We start from the raw sequence: 16995 nt of genomic DNA, 5'->3' as shown, positions 1-16995 counted from the left end.
CTGAACTCACAACATAGAGAGATAAGAAAGTAACACTTGTTTCTTTTTAAATGCAAATGCAACTTTTCATTGATAACTGCTTCTTGTTATCTTTTGAAGCAATAAAAGTGCAACACGTTTAAACTCCTGCTTCATTTCAATGTTGTGATAGTTTTAGGTTCAAAATCACTTTTCTATAAAATAGTTCCGGCATATTAAAATTTTCAGTGTTACTTACTTACTTAGTCTATTGAAACAACATATTAAAGGAGGACAGTGATCATTGTGACATCACAACATTGAGGATGTCCTTGGTGGCTTGTTTACACGCAGTTTCTTTTGGTACTTTCATTAAAACCTCCTTAATAAACAAACAAACAAAAAGAAATACTTGCTTCACACAATATGTTACACATAAGGCCTTTGTTTTAGGTTCACGTACTTACAAAAAACTAGAAGTCATGTTGCTGAAATTCAAGGAGACGTGGCATATCCATTTTAAAAAAAGTTGGATTCAATCGCACTGCTGTCTAAAAGTCAACGCAACATTGTGGGTCGTTTTTCTTATCGGTTTTAGGATCAAGTGAAGACTCGAGCCTTTTCTTTGGGTGGGTCTGCCTGCTATTAACGGTCAAGTAAACAAATTGTTGTACAAGAAATTGGTATTTTGGCATTTGTTTTAGGGCTGTCTCAGGGGCTAAGTAGGCCCCAATTCATACACAAACGAAAACCACAGACAGACACACACTGTCTAGTGATCATAACAATTTGGAAGGTTTTGTCAGGGGTATGGAAAGAGGAAGTGTATGTCTGGTTAATGTTTCCCGCTGGGTTAAAGTGGACTGAGTGGACTGTTAAAGACTTGAGATAAGGCATAGACACAGACTTAGTGGCACTTGGAACGCTGTGTGTATTAGACAGGGTCATAGGGGTATTTCAGAGGCGGTACGGGTAATAAAAAGGGTTAGGTGTGGCACGGTAGAGGACTAAAATAAAAACCATTAAGTGTGCTTGTCATCGTCTTTGTGTTGGATAATATTCACTGCACCGAGTGATGCTGCTAATCGCATTTTCACCCCATGTGGGTGAACAGCTCGCTATTTTGTTTATTTTTCTATGATAAATTATTTTGCAGTCATAATGATTTAGCTTTCAATGCTTGTTTGTTGTATCTCAAGCCACACTACAGTGAAAGAACAGATGAGATCTCCTTAAAAGCTCTCTTCTCTCTCACCTTCCAGACAAGTTCAGATCGCATTAGGATTGGCAGAGAATACTACGGTATGATAACCTGTACTCTTTCTAAGCAGTATGCATCAACAGCTAGTTTTCTTCCGGATCCTAATAGGAATGATGCAAAAGGGGCCCATTTCTGGGCTCTGGATCCAATAGTAGTGTGTAATTACCTTTAAGACCTGCTCCCTATGTTAAAGGATTAGCCATAATCCATAACCAAACCCATAACTATTGCTATGCTACGTTAATTCCAGTTAGATGCATGCAACACACAGTTCAGCGAATATGAGGCCACCTGTCTTTTTCCTCTTTCCCCATCTTCATTTCCTCTCCTCCTCTTGCTCGGATTTTCATTTTGAAAAGAAGTTGTTAAGCTTTATGCCCCTCCATCTGTGATGTCAGAATTGGATAGCAGTTTCCCTGTTGTATACAATCCAAAATAAGGAATGAGAGAGAGGGAGAGCGAGGGAGAGAAAGCAAGAGTAATGAGAGAGAGAGAAAAGGTGGGGAGGATTAATATCCTCATAGGAGAGGTGCATTGGAGCAGAGGTGCTGTAGGTTTGAAATAGGGCTTAATATCCTGCTTTTACTGCTTATGGCTGTGGGAACCTCAGGTTGTGTGTTTTGTGAGGCTGTAGTCTCTTTCTTGATTTTGTCTTTGGAGAAGAAAGATGTAAACATATAAAACCTCCACACGGTTTATGCAAATAACTATGCAAACAAAACCTGTGAGTGTATTAATTTCAGCATTTACACACTCCAGTGGGGGCAGAAATCCTACAAGTTGTGGTAACGCTGGGAGGCATGTACCAGACAAAGCATGATCAAGAAAGAACTCACTTACAGGGCAGCCAGAGGATGATGTCCAGCCAACGGGGGGGTTGGTTCAATGAGGCAGCAGGAGGGGAGAACCCCCAACTGTCATGGAGACCGTGTGATCGATCGCAGGTCCATCTCTATCAAGGAACTTGTGACAGCTGACTGTACACCCGTCTCTCCATGTTAAAAGAAGTCAGACGCAGGTGACCACATAAGTGTGACTGAGAAGACATTGTTCGGTTTAGAAGTGAAGGAAGAAGCTGTTAAAGAAGCACTAAAACTCCAAAAGGTTTCCAGATACAGGCGACAGCAAAGAATCCCCAACAAAAAACACTCCGAGCTCCAGAATTTGCCTTTCTCAATAAGGCCTCCCACCCGTCGATGTAGAGAGATCGCTGATGATAATGATTATCATTAGCATTTAATGGGTTCTTTTACTGGAATTACTCTGTATGTGTTCTGGTTAAGTATATTAAAATCAAGATTTTGTTTGATACCACAGTGAAATCACATTCACGGCAATAATTGTGCAATTTTATGAGCAGGGAGGTCTTTTTGATCACACATTCCTAATAATCTTCTCAGAATTATATCAGTGCATTCAAATACTGTGACACAAATCACAATAGTAAAAGATTCTGGGCCACCGATGCAGGAAACCCATTCCGCTGAAGCTCCTGGCGCACAGTTTCTGATCTAATGTTAATGCCAAAGGAGGTTTGGAGCTCCGCAGTTACTGAATCAGCAGAGAACTGGCCTCTGCAGTCGGCAACCCCACTCTGTACCTTTGCATCGTCTGCCACTAAGTTGTGGCATTCACATCAAACACAAGTTTTTAACTCATTCATGTTAGGGACATCCCCAGCAGTGAATGATGCGAGAAGGAATTCAACCAATATCTAGGAACAACACAAAACAATATATTTTCACAATTTACAACGAAGTCCTACAATTTTGCTTTTTCCTGTCCCTATTTAAAACCAAAGTTGGTCCACATTGCTCCCCGCCTGGTATAAATATGCATTATTGTTAGCCTGGCTTTGTGTGTATTTTATGATCCTTTCAAACTTCATTTCATCTTTAGTTTGAATGCATCACAAGAAGTGATGGAAGTAAAACCTTGAAACATTGAAAACAAAAACTAAAAAAAGTATTATCCTTCCTTTGTTGATTGGGGAATTGTTTCATCTGAAGACAAAAAGGACAGTGAATAGCTGAGCATAAAAAGATACATTTGAACATACCTGAAACTTCACGACAAAATACAAGGCTACAAAACTATGCGGAGCTACAAAAATACCACATTCCTCACATACGAATAGCTTTCACAGTTTTGCTATCTTTCTTTTTGTTATCTTTTTAGGAATGCACTGTTTACACATTTACATCTGGCTGCAGCCTCCAGAGTGGGATGTTTTAGCACCTGAGGCTCTTCACTTAAATATCTATGGGTTAATGGCCTTGCTAGCACCTATCTACATGCACTGACAGTGAGAGAGGAGGAAACGCTACTTCACAGGTACTGACTTGTGTTAGTAAATGTCAAGGGTATTTAAATTGTTAATAAAACAATTAAGTCTGTTTGGATCCAGAGCAGGAGCCCACCAAGTTCCTGATTTAGACTGGTAATATGATCAGCTGACTCAGGTCTTGAAAAATTATGCCAGCCTCTTAAGTGCTTCATTTTTGCACGAGTGTGTGTGTGTGTGTGTGTGTGTGTGTGTATGTCTAGTAGAGAGAGAGAGATTTGGTGAAGGAAGGCCTGTTGTAGGTCACCTCTGTGATAGCGCCATCTCTCCTTATCACCCCTTCACTCTGTCTATCTGTCCTTGCTCATCACTCTTCCTCTCTATCTCTCACCCTCTTTCTGTCACTCACTCAACTTTCCAATCCTCAAACTTCACATCCTCGCCGCAAGGTTATCGCAAATCAGCTACTAAAACAGTCTCTGTATGTGTGTACGTGTGCATTATTTTCACATGCGAGATCAGACTAAATATCAAAGTCACTTTTTCGTTTTCTTTTTTTTTTGGTACTGGCTCTACCTCGCCACTTAAACATCTCGGGGTCTGAGAAGTCCCTCTTTGTGAGAAAGGCACACATCCCTAAAAAGCACGTAAAATCATATAAGTGCACACTGCCGCACAATTGCATGTGGCAGCTGGTTTGCATCAGATCAGAGGCTGATTGCAAAAATGCACGTGCCCTCCGCACACTACCTTCTCCCTGCCCTCTGGCTAATTAATTTCCCAGCTCGAGCATGTCCCACCACAAAGTGTTCTCCCTCCTTGTGTCACACTCAATCTGTTCCTCCTCTCCCTTGTGTCTCTCTACCAAGCCTGGCTGATTTCAGTTCCCCTGGCCTTTGATTGCATTTGTCCAAAATGTCAGGGCAAAGAGCATCACCTCACAGAACCTCTGCATTGCTCATTTATTCATTCTTCTCTTCCCTTTTCTCACTCTTTTTTTTTTCTACATATTTATATCTAACTTGGAAGTTATGGCTCGCTTTTTGTCACATCAAGTTCATGTTTGAGACTACAGCCCAGCAGGCATTTTCCGGTCTAATCAAGAGATTGTCAACAAGCCTTCTCCAGTTCCCTCTGGTTCTCACAAGTTTTAAAATTGTTAATTCTCAGCTCACCGCAGGTCAGCGCGACAGCCTCTCTCTTGTTTCCCACCTTCGATGCGTGCGTTTCTTAAATGCTTCCCTTGGTATGTTGTTTACTGAATTAGTCTCAGCACTCACTGTGACCCCAGTTAGTTTGACCTGGGTACTTTGAAGATGAGCATGCTGTGCTAATCAGTCAGACAGCGAGGCTGGTGTTTAGTCAGGACAGACAGGCTTCAAAGGACTTAAGTGATGTCCGCATCTTGCTATGGAGGCTTCCTTACTTTTTTTATGTGCTTGTGCATGTTTACGTGTCTGTAAACACACTCCTGGGAAAGCCCATTCACATTTTTGCTGTCAGTAAATTGTTTTCATATTACACATTTGTTGAAAAACACATGTAGCTGTATACTTACACACTAACAGAAAAAAACACTCCTTTATGTTCTTCTGTGCAAATTAAATATGTATGAATAGGTTCATGTGACATTGTAGGAATCTTTTACTATAATGAATGCACCTTTTATGGACTAAAATCAATGTAGAAACATCATTTATATTAAAATCAAGTCACAGTCTGTATTTATGTTAACATGCTAACATGTCATTAGCATGTGGCCTTTAACAAGTTATTTATTGTGAGCGAGGAGGAAGACACAAAGTTTGACCAAGTGAACTGTAAAGGAACCATCAGGAAAATATTCATAACAACAAACCTAATGAGAAACTTAAATCACTATTACCCAGCTCAACATGTCTAATTTGGAAAAGCTAACAAAGCTAGCCACAGCTCAGAGCTAGCCACCTGACAGCACCCTTGGTATGAGCAAAGGATCAAATCAGTTACAAGACAAATTATGGAGACAAGTACAAAAAGATGGAATTATAAGTAGTTGACATTTTTAGTTATATAAATTTGTTGCACCTGCTTTTATTTATTAAGGTAAAATGTATAAGTTAAATTGGGTGTACAGCAGGGGGGGTTTCAGGTAATTATTAGTATTTTCTAGTTGAAAAGTATTTTATTTTCAGTTGCTTAAGTGAGAGAAAATCTGGGCAAGTTTGTACAGTTTATTTCTTTTATTATGAAAATACAATTTTGCATTGTTAAAAGCTGATCTCTGTATATGGTAAGTGCTAGTTCCTGAAAGGTAAATTGGCAGATATCTTTTGTCAGATAAATGCTGTTGTCGTGTTATGGTTAAGAATCGTCAAAAATCAGTGCATGTCACACTTCAGAGTCAGAGTCAGCCATGAAATCTCAGCTAATACATCTCTATATATTTCATATTAATGCTAAAATTACATATCTATGTATGTAGCTCTAACAAGTCCTAATTCATTCAAAGCTCATGCTATATAAAAAGAAGTTTAATACAATTTCAGACACATGCATTACATTGCATTATATTGTCTCACCAGAATTGCCCAACCCAAGTTATGACAAGTCTGTATTTGATTTCTGAGCACCACTATTGGCCATTATTTAACCTTTCTTTTGTGAATTGTCAGACAGTACAAAATAGCTGAGACTAACTTGACCTCGTTCTTGAAAGTGCATGTCAGTATTGATATAGCATTTAAAAAAATATTGCATCTTGTACAACTTGGACAGTATAAACGGATGAGAAGTGAAAAGGGGTTTTCTTTTGGTTTGGGGCACTGAGCAGCACGGTGCAGAGGGCAAAGCTGAGGTTAAGTTTTTAAACACACACAAAGGCCCAAGTGAATGTCTTCAACATTAGACATGACAGTTCTGCTCTCTGGAATACATCAGCCATAATAAGCCTTTTTCTGTTGTTCCTACTGCCATAGTTATACACACACACAGATCTCACATGCACACACTGCTTCCACAGTAAGTCATTACCTACCATCACATCTTTCATAGGCGTACTGTCTTCATCAGAGGCAAAAATATGGTGTATAAGGTTACTGGAGGCAGTCATGGGGGATGGCTTTAAAGCAATAAGATAGCAGTAATGGCACACCATCATTTAGGAAAATGTAATAAGTGAATATCTAATAAGCCTGTAAAAGATGCTTAACCCCTGAAACTCTGAGGTCAGGTAGGCCTACAGAGATAGGAGAATAAGCCGATTAAGGAAGGTTTCCTCTCACATTGCAGTCATCACAGGATTGACCAGTTCTTGACCTTGCTGTTAGGAGTGTGCTCACCTTAGTATAGAACCACTCTTAGATAAATCCGCTCTTCATGGTATTTGATAACAGCTTGTGTAAGAAAGTAATAGGTTATGAATCTCTTTCTGGAGATAAAGTAGGAGTTAATGGTACACCAGAGATTTACGGTTTTACGCGTTGCTCACCTTTGGTCGACATTTGTCACAGCGGTTTCTTGAAGGCTGTGAGTTGAGCCTGTGGCTAAAGTTGTAATGTTTGTAAAGGTCTTAGCGAGTGAGTTAAGGCTGCGGTTTCGACACAGAAATGCTATTCCTGAATTCACTAAATGGTGCATGACACTCCTTGTATTGACCTGATGATTGATTTGGTGATTGATTGACAAGAAGATACGTTGTTTCAAATCCCAGGAGAACTTAAATAAACAGAAGCATTTGGTTGTAAATGTGACGTCCACTTGCTTCTTCTGTGTCGATGGAGACTGGTTAAATGTGCTATGCTCAAAATGAATGACATCCAGAATTTAAGGTCAGTATCCCTCTACGCATGCACACACGGAGCAACATCCTAAAGCCATTTTCAGGCAGGGCAGCAGAGTGTGTCCTCATTACTGTCTGTGACTGTGTAGTCACCACTCAGTCACAGCTCACACTGCCAGAATGGGATTTTCCCCTCTTTTCTCCTCTGACTCCTCAACCTCTTTTTCACCTTAACTTCTCTTGCATATCGCTTCATCTATTTCTTAGACAGAAAATCATTATCAGTCAGGAAAGACAATTTCCTGCTCCTATGGTCTCTTATACCCTGCCAGTCAAAAGTTTTAGAAAACTGTATGCATTTTTTTTGATACATGTCAATTCATCGAATTACCAGTTAGCAGAAACGAGCCTAAAAAGTGAATAAAACTTCTTTTGAGCGAGTGTATAATTTCGGTTAAATGATGCTGCACAGTGTATGTTGGTAGAAATAGGAACACAACAGCGTTTTGCATATTTGTCTTACAATTTTCAGTATAAAAGCTTCAAGTGTTTAACTTTGCCAGTTCAATGTGCTGATTACTTTTAAAGTCCCACTATTATATAAAAGATTGGATCATTCAAAACTCTCCACACATTCAAATCTGTTGCAATCAAATGATGTTTAGATTGGCAATTTGCTAAAAACAAGCAAAAAAATTTTTGTAATAGATGAGTGGCTAATGCATAACTAATACACACTGATGTAGCAGTCAGCCGTTTGAGAAGTGAAGGTTTTTACATGTTAAGTGTTTTATCAGCAGTGTATAGATTGATTTTCTGCATCTGTCTGAAAAGTTCTACTATTGTGTGCTTAAATCTTCAGGATTTTATGTTACATATTTGACATAAACACAATTACATTTCTAGTCTGTCACACATAAAAACATATCTTTTTGTGTTACTTGGCTACTGTCTTACAAAACAAATTCTCCAAGCTCTATTTAGACTCTTTATCTCTGACAATGTGAACAAACCTCTTCATTTGTAGTTAAAAGGTTTCGCTCAAAGCTTTTAGTCATTTCAAAAGTGGTCACGTTTCCATTTGCCATCGGGAGTAGCTGAAATTTATAGTCTTCTGATAGAGAGTCAAAGGAAGAGGAAGAGAAGCACGGCACACACATCCATATTAGACTGCAATGGCAACCAGATGAACTTGTTGATAGAGTACTAAACAAGTCTAAATAGCCTAACACTTGGCTCGTTCTGACAAAGGCATTATCTGACTCTCCAGTTTACCAACTTCACAGCTTAACAAAATGATGTTTAGTCCCATTTGCTCTTCTGTTTCTCCCCGCAGCTATTTCTGACTGCTATATGTTTTCTTTAAAAAGTCTGGAGCCTGTTAAAAAACATTTTAATTCAGTTTAAGCAGGTGGTGTGCCGCTACGTGACTGCAACACATTATTTGTGTAATGCACTGACAATTAGAGACGACTGATATATCGGACGGTATTAACTATTTCCCAGGATATCGGTATCACCATTTATAATGTCCAATAAATGAAAACTGAAGTGAAGAAGAGTTGAGAGAAACACCCTTCAACTTTCTTATGAATGTTGATGTTGCATAGTTTGTTTACTAGAAGGCACTCTGCATCGACACACTCAACAATCAGCTGATCCGGGCAAAGTCGGATCAGCTGACTAAAGCAAGATTATTTTAAAACTGAATAGTCGTAATAATGTAGTAAGGATTCATAAATAACTACTCACAGCAAATCCTTGAGAAATCTGTTTAAGTTTGTGTGTCTGGAAAAAAAAAACATTGACTGATATATTGGATTTTAAACCTCCAAATATCAGTACTGGTATCTGACTTAATATTTCTGTGTGTGTCCAGTTCTGCAGACATTGTAGTCACTCGCACAACTTATATATTCACAGTGGTAAGCATCTGTCTGCTTCTATCTTTCCACCTTTTTAAGTTGCGAGAATTAAAGTTGAAGGGGAAGAAGCAGAAATGTGTGTTGGCAAAGTTCTCTTTGATTTGTTGAGCTTTGGAGCTCTCCTCTTTTATTTAATCTGCCTTTTCCTCAGAAATCTCCTCGGACTCTGCAAGGGAGTTTAAACAGCACCGATATGTGTGTCTCAACATAAGATGAAAGATCCAAGCCCAGGTAATCAAATTTAGGATTCTGTAATCGAACAGGACAAGGGGCACTGGATGGGAAGCCATTCCTTCACTCGACGTCTTTCCGATCTTTCACACGCTCAGGCGAACTCACGAAAACACCAGCGTCTTCATTTTTAGCATACTTTACCAGGGTGCCGTTAGTCAATAAATGACATGCTAGCTTCATGTTCTTTTCACCCATCTGGTCTACTGACTCTTCTTCCCCACGGTGCGTTTTATATGAAACACACTGTAGCTTCAAAGCGGGGTTACTGCCTGTTTAGCCATAATTTGCTATTATGCATGGCATCCAAGAGCATGCTAGAGCCCAAACAGGAACCACATGTGGTGTACTTTAAGCACCCAAAGCTATATATTACATATGTTACATGCTGTACACAAGTTCGTCCCTGGGAGCATGTGCTTACGTGCAGAGAAGCCTGTGCAATACACTGGCTGTAACAGGAGAAAAGAGGTTTAAAAGTGTGGAGAAAAAAGCATAAGATTATTCATTTCCTGTCTCCAGTGGAAAAAAAAAGCTTCTGTACCACAAACACACAGTGAAATACATGCACGCGCAAGTGCTTCGTGTATGTTTTCTTTTGTTTTTAACTCTGGTCATAGAAGTGAAAAAGTCGGGAGGAACCGATTCAAAGTGAAAGTTCATACGGGTTAATTTTTCCTTGTTCAAGGAAGCTTGTTTATAAAAAAGTTTGACGTAAAATGGATTTCTGCAAATGAGAAAACAACATCAGGGCTAAGTAACTATCTGAAGGTGCTGTCAAAGGCTCTCTTTGTCTTTACCCTCTTCCTTTCATCTTTCTCTCATCCCTCACTCCTCCTCCCACCTTCCCACTCTCATTAGTGATGGTTGTGAGAGTGGAGAACAAAGCCCAGGCCTGCCAATCGATCACCGAGGAGCACTATCAATCGACTCGTGGAGCACAGGTCTCCTCCATCTACCCAACAATTGACGGGTCAAAGATTGATGAGGAAGATTGTTGTGTGTCTGTCTGTGTTTGTGTGTTAATGCAGCAAAGTATGCCTTTATTGGAGCTACACGTAGTTTACAGCGAATGTAATGTCATCGTGTTTGACAGCTGTGCATTGCAATTTGTCAACATAGGAAGACAATATCAAAAGAACAACACTTGTGAGATACGCTACGAGTGTGTGAATGTGTATTTACGTATATGCAGCAAGCGGTGTATGCACAAATGCTCTGTGGTATAACAAAGCCCAGAGAAACTGTGAGATATTTGTTTTTGGTGGTTACTCTTTACCTTGGCATTTTGTTTCTGCCCTGGCAGCAGTAAACATGCACACAAGCAAAATTAAATCGTACACTGGCATGGAGTCACACTTTACTCTGGCACGGTGTCGTGCTGTAATGGATGAATCCTGCCGAAGTCTGACCAAGCATGGGTGTATGCGAGGATTTGTGGGCATGCGTGTATATTGTCAAGGTGTTGTGTAAACACTAGAATTATGTGTCACAGCTGGCCATATGACGTGCCCTGGTTTCATTTCAAATTCTGTCTCTGTGGGAAGACGCTGCTGTCACATTTGCATGAGAAAGGTTGTCAGACTAACACGTTTTCTTGTTTCTCTCCCTCCTCCTTCCCCACCTCCCCTTCTCTGCTCCCCTTCTCTGTCAACAGCTCTGATAGCTATAGGGCAGTACAGCAGCACCATTGAGACTGTTGATGCCGGCTGGTGTAAAGACATCACGGACCAGGGTGCCACACAGATTGCTCAGAGCAGCAAGTCCCTTCGCTACTTGGGCCTCATGAGATGCGACAAGGTAACGAACATTACTCATATCGTTGTCTTTCTTAGAGCCCGTACGCACAAGCCTAAAGGCTGGTCAGGAGGCATCTGGCAACCAACTCGCTGACTACGCTGATCTTGCTTTATAGTTCAGGCCCTTGCTCTCACAAACACAAAACTGGAACTTAAAATGAACATGTTCAGTTTTTAGCTCAGTTTGATATCATTAGTTGCACCATTACTTTCTTAAAAACAACAATGTCTTCCAGAAATAACTATTTACTGTCAATATTGCATGTTATAAATACATAATAGAGTTGTAATAATTTCAATTCTGGGATCAAAAACAGTTTGAATCCAAATATTACCGTAAAGCAGTCCTGATCAGTGATCATTATACACCAATATTTTAGGGGTTTGTTAAACTTGTGGTATATGAAGTATTTTGCCATCTTAAGGTTGTCGAATATGAATGCGCATAAACAACCACAGAGATGTAGTCAGACACATAGATATGAATACACAAAAGCTCCATGTTAGGGCCAATTTAAAAGCGTCTGAATGTGGGACGTCGAGTATCTAACTGCAGCCCGTGCCCAGTTTGTCTGTGTGATACATGCGTCACACGGTTGGGTGATAACAGAAGTAAAATGACATGATGACCTGTCTCAAACCTGCTCTGAGATGCCTCTGGGTGAGAGGAGGGACAGTCTTTTCAAAGTCACCCTTACACTTACATCTGGCCTCTTACTTATCCAACCCATAACCGGATGAAAGTACATGTAGTTTTACTGCCATGGTAACAACTCCACCCACGTCGCCAATTGGTTTTGTGGAGCTCCTGTAACACAGATGCATCCACTTAGCGCGGATGACATGAGTGGGATGAGGGCAGGCAAGGAAGGGAAAGTGAAAAGCTGGCTTAACCTAGAAACTGTAGTCTGTACTGATACTGGAGAACCTGGTGTCTTGTTCTGTAGCAGAGTGCACAACACAGGACACCATCCCAATCCTGACAGGCTTCAGTATAGTAAATATAATTGTGTGTTTAATGAGCTTTCATTTCACATTTTACAGTATTCATTTTGGTTTTAAGTGGAGCACATTTAAAAGTCCCTGCTGTGCTTTTGAAAAGTGCAAGTTGGCAGGGAGAAAAACGAGGGAGGAGAGATTTATAGTCATGGCTGCTCAGTGGGCTGGAAACTCATCATTTTTATTTTGTCATTATAAAATCAGTGATATCTGTGTGTCATGGCCTCAAGCTTGACCCTATGGATTTCTATGATAAAAATGAACACACTGAGATCATTAAGTGCGACAAGAACACCAGTGTATCATATTTATCTATTTAGACTGTAATAAAATGACAATATATGAGCATCTGACAGTGACCCTGTATGTAGGGTCTCAGTGATGAAGCAGTATACTCAGTTCACATTATTGCAGGCATGAAGGTGCATCTATCATATTTATCTATAAGTAATAAAGACTAACTGCATTACATAGCAAGTGATCACTTAAATTCCATTTTCATCCGGTTCACTACTGCCTCACTGACTCAGTGACCCAACAATCAATAGCTACATCCGTGCTAATAAAAAATTGTGCTCTGGAATGACCCACATCTTTACTGGAATAACATTTTTTCTTAGTTTTTCTCTACCATATGCATTCATGTCTTTCCTATCCAGTGAACAATTCCAGCTGCTTTTCCTTATTTATCTACCCAGTTCTCTTTTCAGATGTGATATTTATACTCACGGTTTAGCCAGAAGGTTGAAAAGATAAATAATTACTTTCCCTCCGCTCTGGAGGGGGAATGTGGGGATGACACAGCTAAATAAAGCAGTAATTGATGCTATTAGAGTTGTAATGGAGTGTGAATCGAACAGAGAGAAGAGTTTGACAGTTTCCAAGGTCAAGTACCTCGCCAGCTCTTAATCACACAACAAATTTACTGCATTCTTACTCCTCCCACACATCCTCCGGCTTCCTTTTTTCATATCCGAAACTTTTGATTAGTGAAATACGCCTGGAGTACGCGTTGTTAAGGCTGGTCAGATTTGTAAGGGCAGAGGACCAGGGGCCTGTACTACAAAGCAGGATTAACTCTTATCCAGGTAATTTCAAGGTTAACCCTGTTTTTAAAAAAGGTGGTTCCCTTCTTACCAGGATGTATCGCCTTGCTAACTTATCTTGCAAGCCTAACCTCCTCAGGAGCAGATGAGGTTCCAGATTAGAGATCAGCAGGTGTGAAATCACTGCCTACTGACCAATCAATTCTCCAGAAAATGTCACCGTTCTTGAAAGATCCTCCAGTACTCTGAGCAAAAATAGTAGGAGAGTGTAAAATGTTAATGCGTATACATTAGTATATGGTCATAAAACAGAGCATATATGAGAAATTTGCTTCTAGTCCAAACCTAAATTTGATTTCAGTTTTTATTTTCGGCTGTTAAACAACACCAGACCGGCAGCTGAAATAATAAAAACCAAATCTCTTTTTTAAACATGAACTTAATGAAATATTTGATTATAATCCATCATATTATCCCATGTCGTAATGGTAGAGTTGTAAAATTTGATAAATCTGTCAACTTCCACGGTCAACATTTTTACTGGCTTTTCTCCTTGCCTTAAAATAGGCTAGACTTTATTAAATTAGTAGTTCTTTAGTCTCACTGATCGAATACTTATAAAATTGATACTCAGCTATGTGCCACTGCTTATCCAGGTTACAGATGTTAAGGTAAGTTAACCCAGATAACGAAAGGATATGCTGGTTATGTTAAACTGGCTTTGTTACACAAGCCTCCATCCAAGGCAAACTACTTTGTTTGATGTTGCTGTCTCGCTATTTATGGTAGCAAGAAAGGGTTAGGACTTGGTCAGGAGTAGAGGGAGAGAAAGAGGAATGGGGGTAATACAAAATTTGCTCAGAGAGAGGGGAAAGTGATGTTACTGAGGTTGGAGTGAAAATGAGAGCTATAAAGATAATAAAAGAAATAAAAGCAGCAGAACAAAGGAATTGTGGTTGTCTCAAAGTCACACACCTTGTTGTCGTGTGACTTTAAGACAACCACAATTCCTTTGTGACAAGGTGTTGTCGTGTGACTCTGCCCCCCCCCCCCCCGCACTTGCTTTTATCTCCTTCTTCCCTTCATTTTCTCAAATCATCTGCCCATTCTGCTTTGATATTAGTATTGTTGCTTCTGTTTTATGTTAATTTATTTTACATTTGGGTATTTACTGTTATTAAAATGTCTCTCAAATCCTGATTAGTAATTTTTATCAAGGTCACTTCGATTGGGTTTGTCCCCACATAACTGGAGCCTCAAACGTTTGGCTGTGATAGTGCTTCAGTTCTCGTTGTTATATATATATATATATATATATATATATATATATATATATATATATATATATATATGTATATGTATATATATATATATATATATATATATATATATATATATGTATATATATATATATATATGTATGTGTATGTATATGTATGTATATGTATATACATATGTATATATATGTATATACATATATATACATGGAGGGTTTCACCCCAAGTCCAGCACCCTGAGGCTGTACGCTAAGCGGAAGGAAGGGGGCCGGGGACTGGTGAGTGTCAGCACCACAGTCCAGGATGAGACAAGGAACATCCAAGAATACATTGGGAAGATGGCCCCAACTGACCGAGTGCTCAGTGAATACCTCAGGCAGCAGAAACCCAAGAAAGAGGAGGGAGACGAGGAACCATCATGGAAGGACAGAGCCCTGCACGGTATGTACCACCGGCAGATAGAGGAGGTGGCTGATATCCAGAAATCCTACCAGTGGCTGGACAAAGCTGGACTGAAAGACAGCACAGAGGCACTAATCATGGCAGCACAAGAACAAGCTCTGAGTACAAGATCCATAGAGGCTGGGGTCTATCACACCAGGCAAGACCCCAGGTGCAGGCTGTGTAAAGATGCCCCAGAGACAATCCAGCACATAACAGCAGGGTGCAAGATGCTAGCAGGCAAGGCATACATGGAACGCCATAACCAAGTGGCCGGCATAGTGTACAGGAACATCTGTGCCGAGTATAACCTAGAAGTCCCGAGGTCAAAATGGGAGATGCCCCCAAGGGTGGTGGAGAATGACCGAGCTAAGATCCTGTGGGACTTCCAGATACAGACGGACAAAATGGTGGTGGCTAACCAACCGGACATAGTGGTGGTAGACAAACAGAAGAAGACGGCCGTAGTGATCGATGTAGCGGTTCCGAATGACAGCAATATCAGGAAGAAGGAACACGAGAAGCTGGAGAAATACCAAGGGCTCAGAGAAGAGCTCGAGAGGATGTGGAGGGTGAAGGTAACGGTGGTCCCCGTGGTAATCGGAGCACTAGGTGCGGTGACTCCCAAGCTAGGCGAGTGGCTCCAGCAGATCCCGGGAACAACATCGGAGATCTCTGTCCAGAAGAGCGCAGTCCTGGGAACAGCTAAGATACTGCGCAGGACCCTCAAGCTCCCAGGCCTCTGGTAGAGGACCCGAGCTTGAAGGATAAACCGCCCGCAGGGGCGTGCTGGGTGTTTTTTTATATATATATATATATATATATATATATATATAATTTCAAATAAGATACACATTTTGTCTTACAATCTAAGTTATCAACATTTCATGCACCAATTCTAAATTCTTTGACCTCTGCTTGGCATGAAATTGTAGTTTTTGTAATGTTTGTTGAAACTGCGCCTCCTAAATAAATCAAATCAATGTTTTGAGGTACTTTGCAAATTTGTGTTACTGTAGGCAGTGCTTTCATTATGCTCATAATTTTTTCTGGCATGCATTTGACATTTAAGCCCCTAGCAATGTTGTATCACGCTTTATTTGTGTATCACAGCAGTAAAATCCTAAGGCATGTCCAATTCAATCTCGGGGGAAACTAATCTAATCTTTGCCCTTAATGCACTTCTGGCAAAACATAGAAACAGTGGTTTCCAGGGTTAACTGAACTGTTTCTAGGCCTGTGTGACTGAGGCCTGATAAATGTACAAACATAAGAAACAACCCCAGCATTAACAAATTAGCCGACTGCTACACAAGCCTTTTTGATACTCCCTAGCCCAAAATTATTTTTCTGTACATACCAACCAGGAATGTTTTCAGTCCAAAAAATAAATTGTTATATATGCTTACACAGAGCGGTCTGCTAATGTTATTAGTTGCTTCTTGTCTCGTGCTGTATTTACAGTGTTGTGGACATATTGCAAATATTCAAGTTAATGTTTCCCTTACAAGGACTGTGTTTGGTTTTTGTTCAGCGTGTGTGTTTTGTGGAAATTTAGTGCAATTAACTGTCATTTGCTGGAAAAATTGAATACGTTAGATGTGTCCTCTTCTTGCCCGTCAGGGCTTTTCTACACTTGTCAATATTACATTTAGGCAGGTTGTATAATTTACATTTAACTATTCAAAATAAGCATAATTTCAGACTTCTGCCCCCACAATCTTTCACACTAACTAATGGAGTTAGGTTTCAGAGTGGGTCCTGTCAGTCTTACACAAACACAATCTTGTGTTAACCTTGACACATGGTGCGGACCAACCAGTCAGCTCAGTGCCTGAGCAGCACAACCCAGCCTGTGTAAATTTGTTTGGAATTGTCAAAACGCTGGGAATTTTAATGTAACAGCCTCCCTGAATGTCACCGGATTTAGAAAGTGTAGAATTCATTTAAGAACTGTTAACAGGATCCAGCTGGCTCTCCTCATGTGGAGCAGTGTGAAGGATCGATTTCCTTC

The 16995-nt window shown here is 40.1% G+C and overlaps 1 protein-coding gene across 1 annotated transcript in view; it reads left to right on the top strand.

Annotated features, from left to right (window-relative positions):
* Positions 1–16995, top strand: part of fbxl17 (F-box and leucine-rich repeat protein 17) — a 232756-nt gene that overhangs the window by 194810 nt on the left and 20951 nt on the right. Inside the window, exon 10 of the mRNA XM_080893999.1 lies at positions 11077–11219. Coding sequence (XP_080750125.1) covers positions 11077–11219 — 143 coding nt within the window. The remainder of the gene's footprint in view (positions 1–11076; positions 11220–16995) is intronic.

Source organism: Rhamphochromis sp. 'chilingali' (assembly GCF_963969265.1).
Source record: "Rhamphochromis sp. 'chilingali' genome assembly, chromosome: 10".
Lineage (NCBI taxonomy): Eukaryota > Metazoa > Chordata > Actinopteri > Cichliformes > Cichlidae > Rhamphochromis > Rhamphochromis sp. 'chilingali'.
Note: the sequence above shows the minus strand (reverse complement) of the source record. Positions and strands in the feature narration are given on the sequence as shown.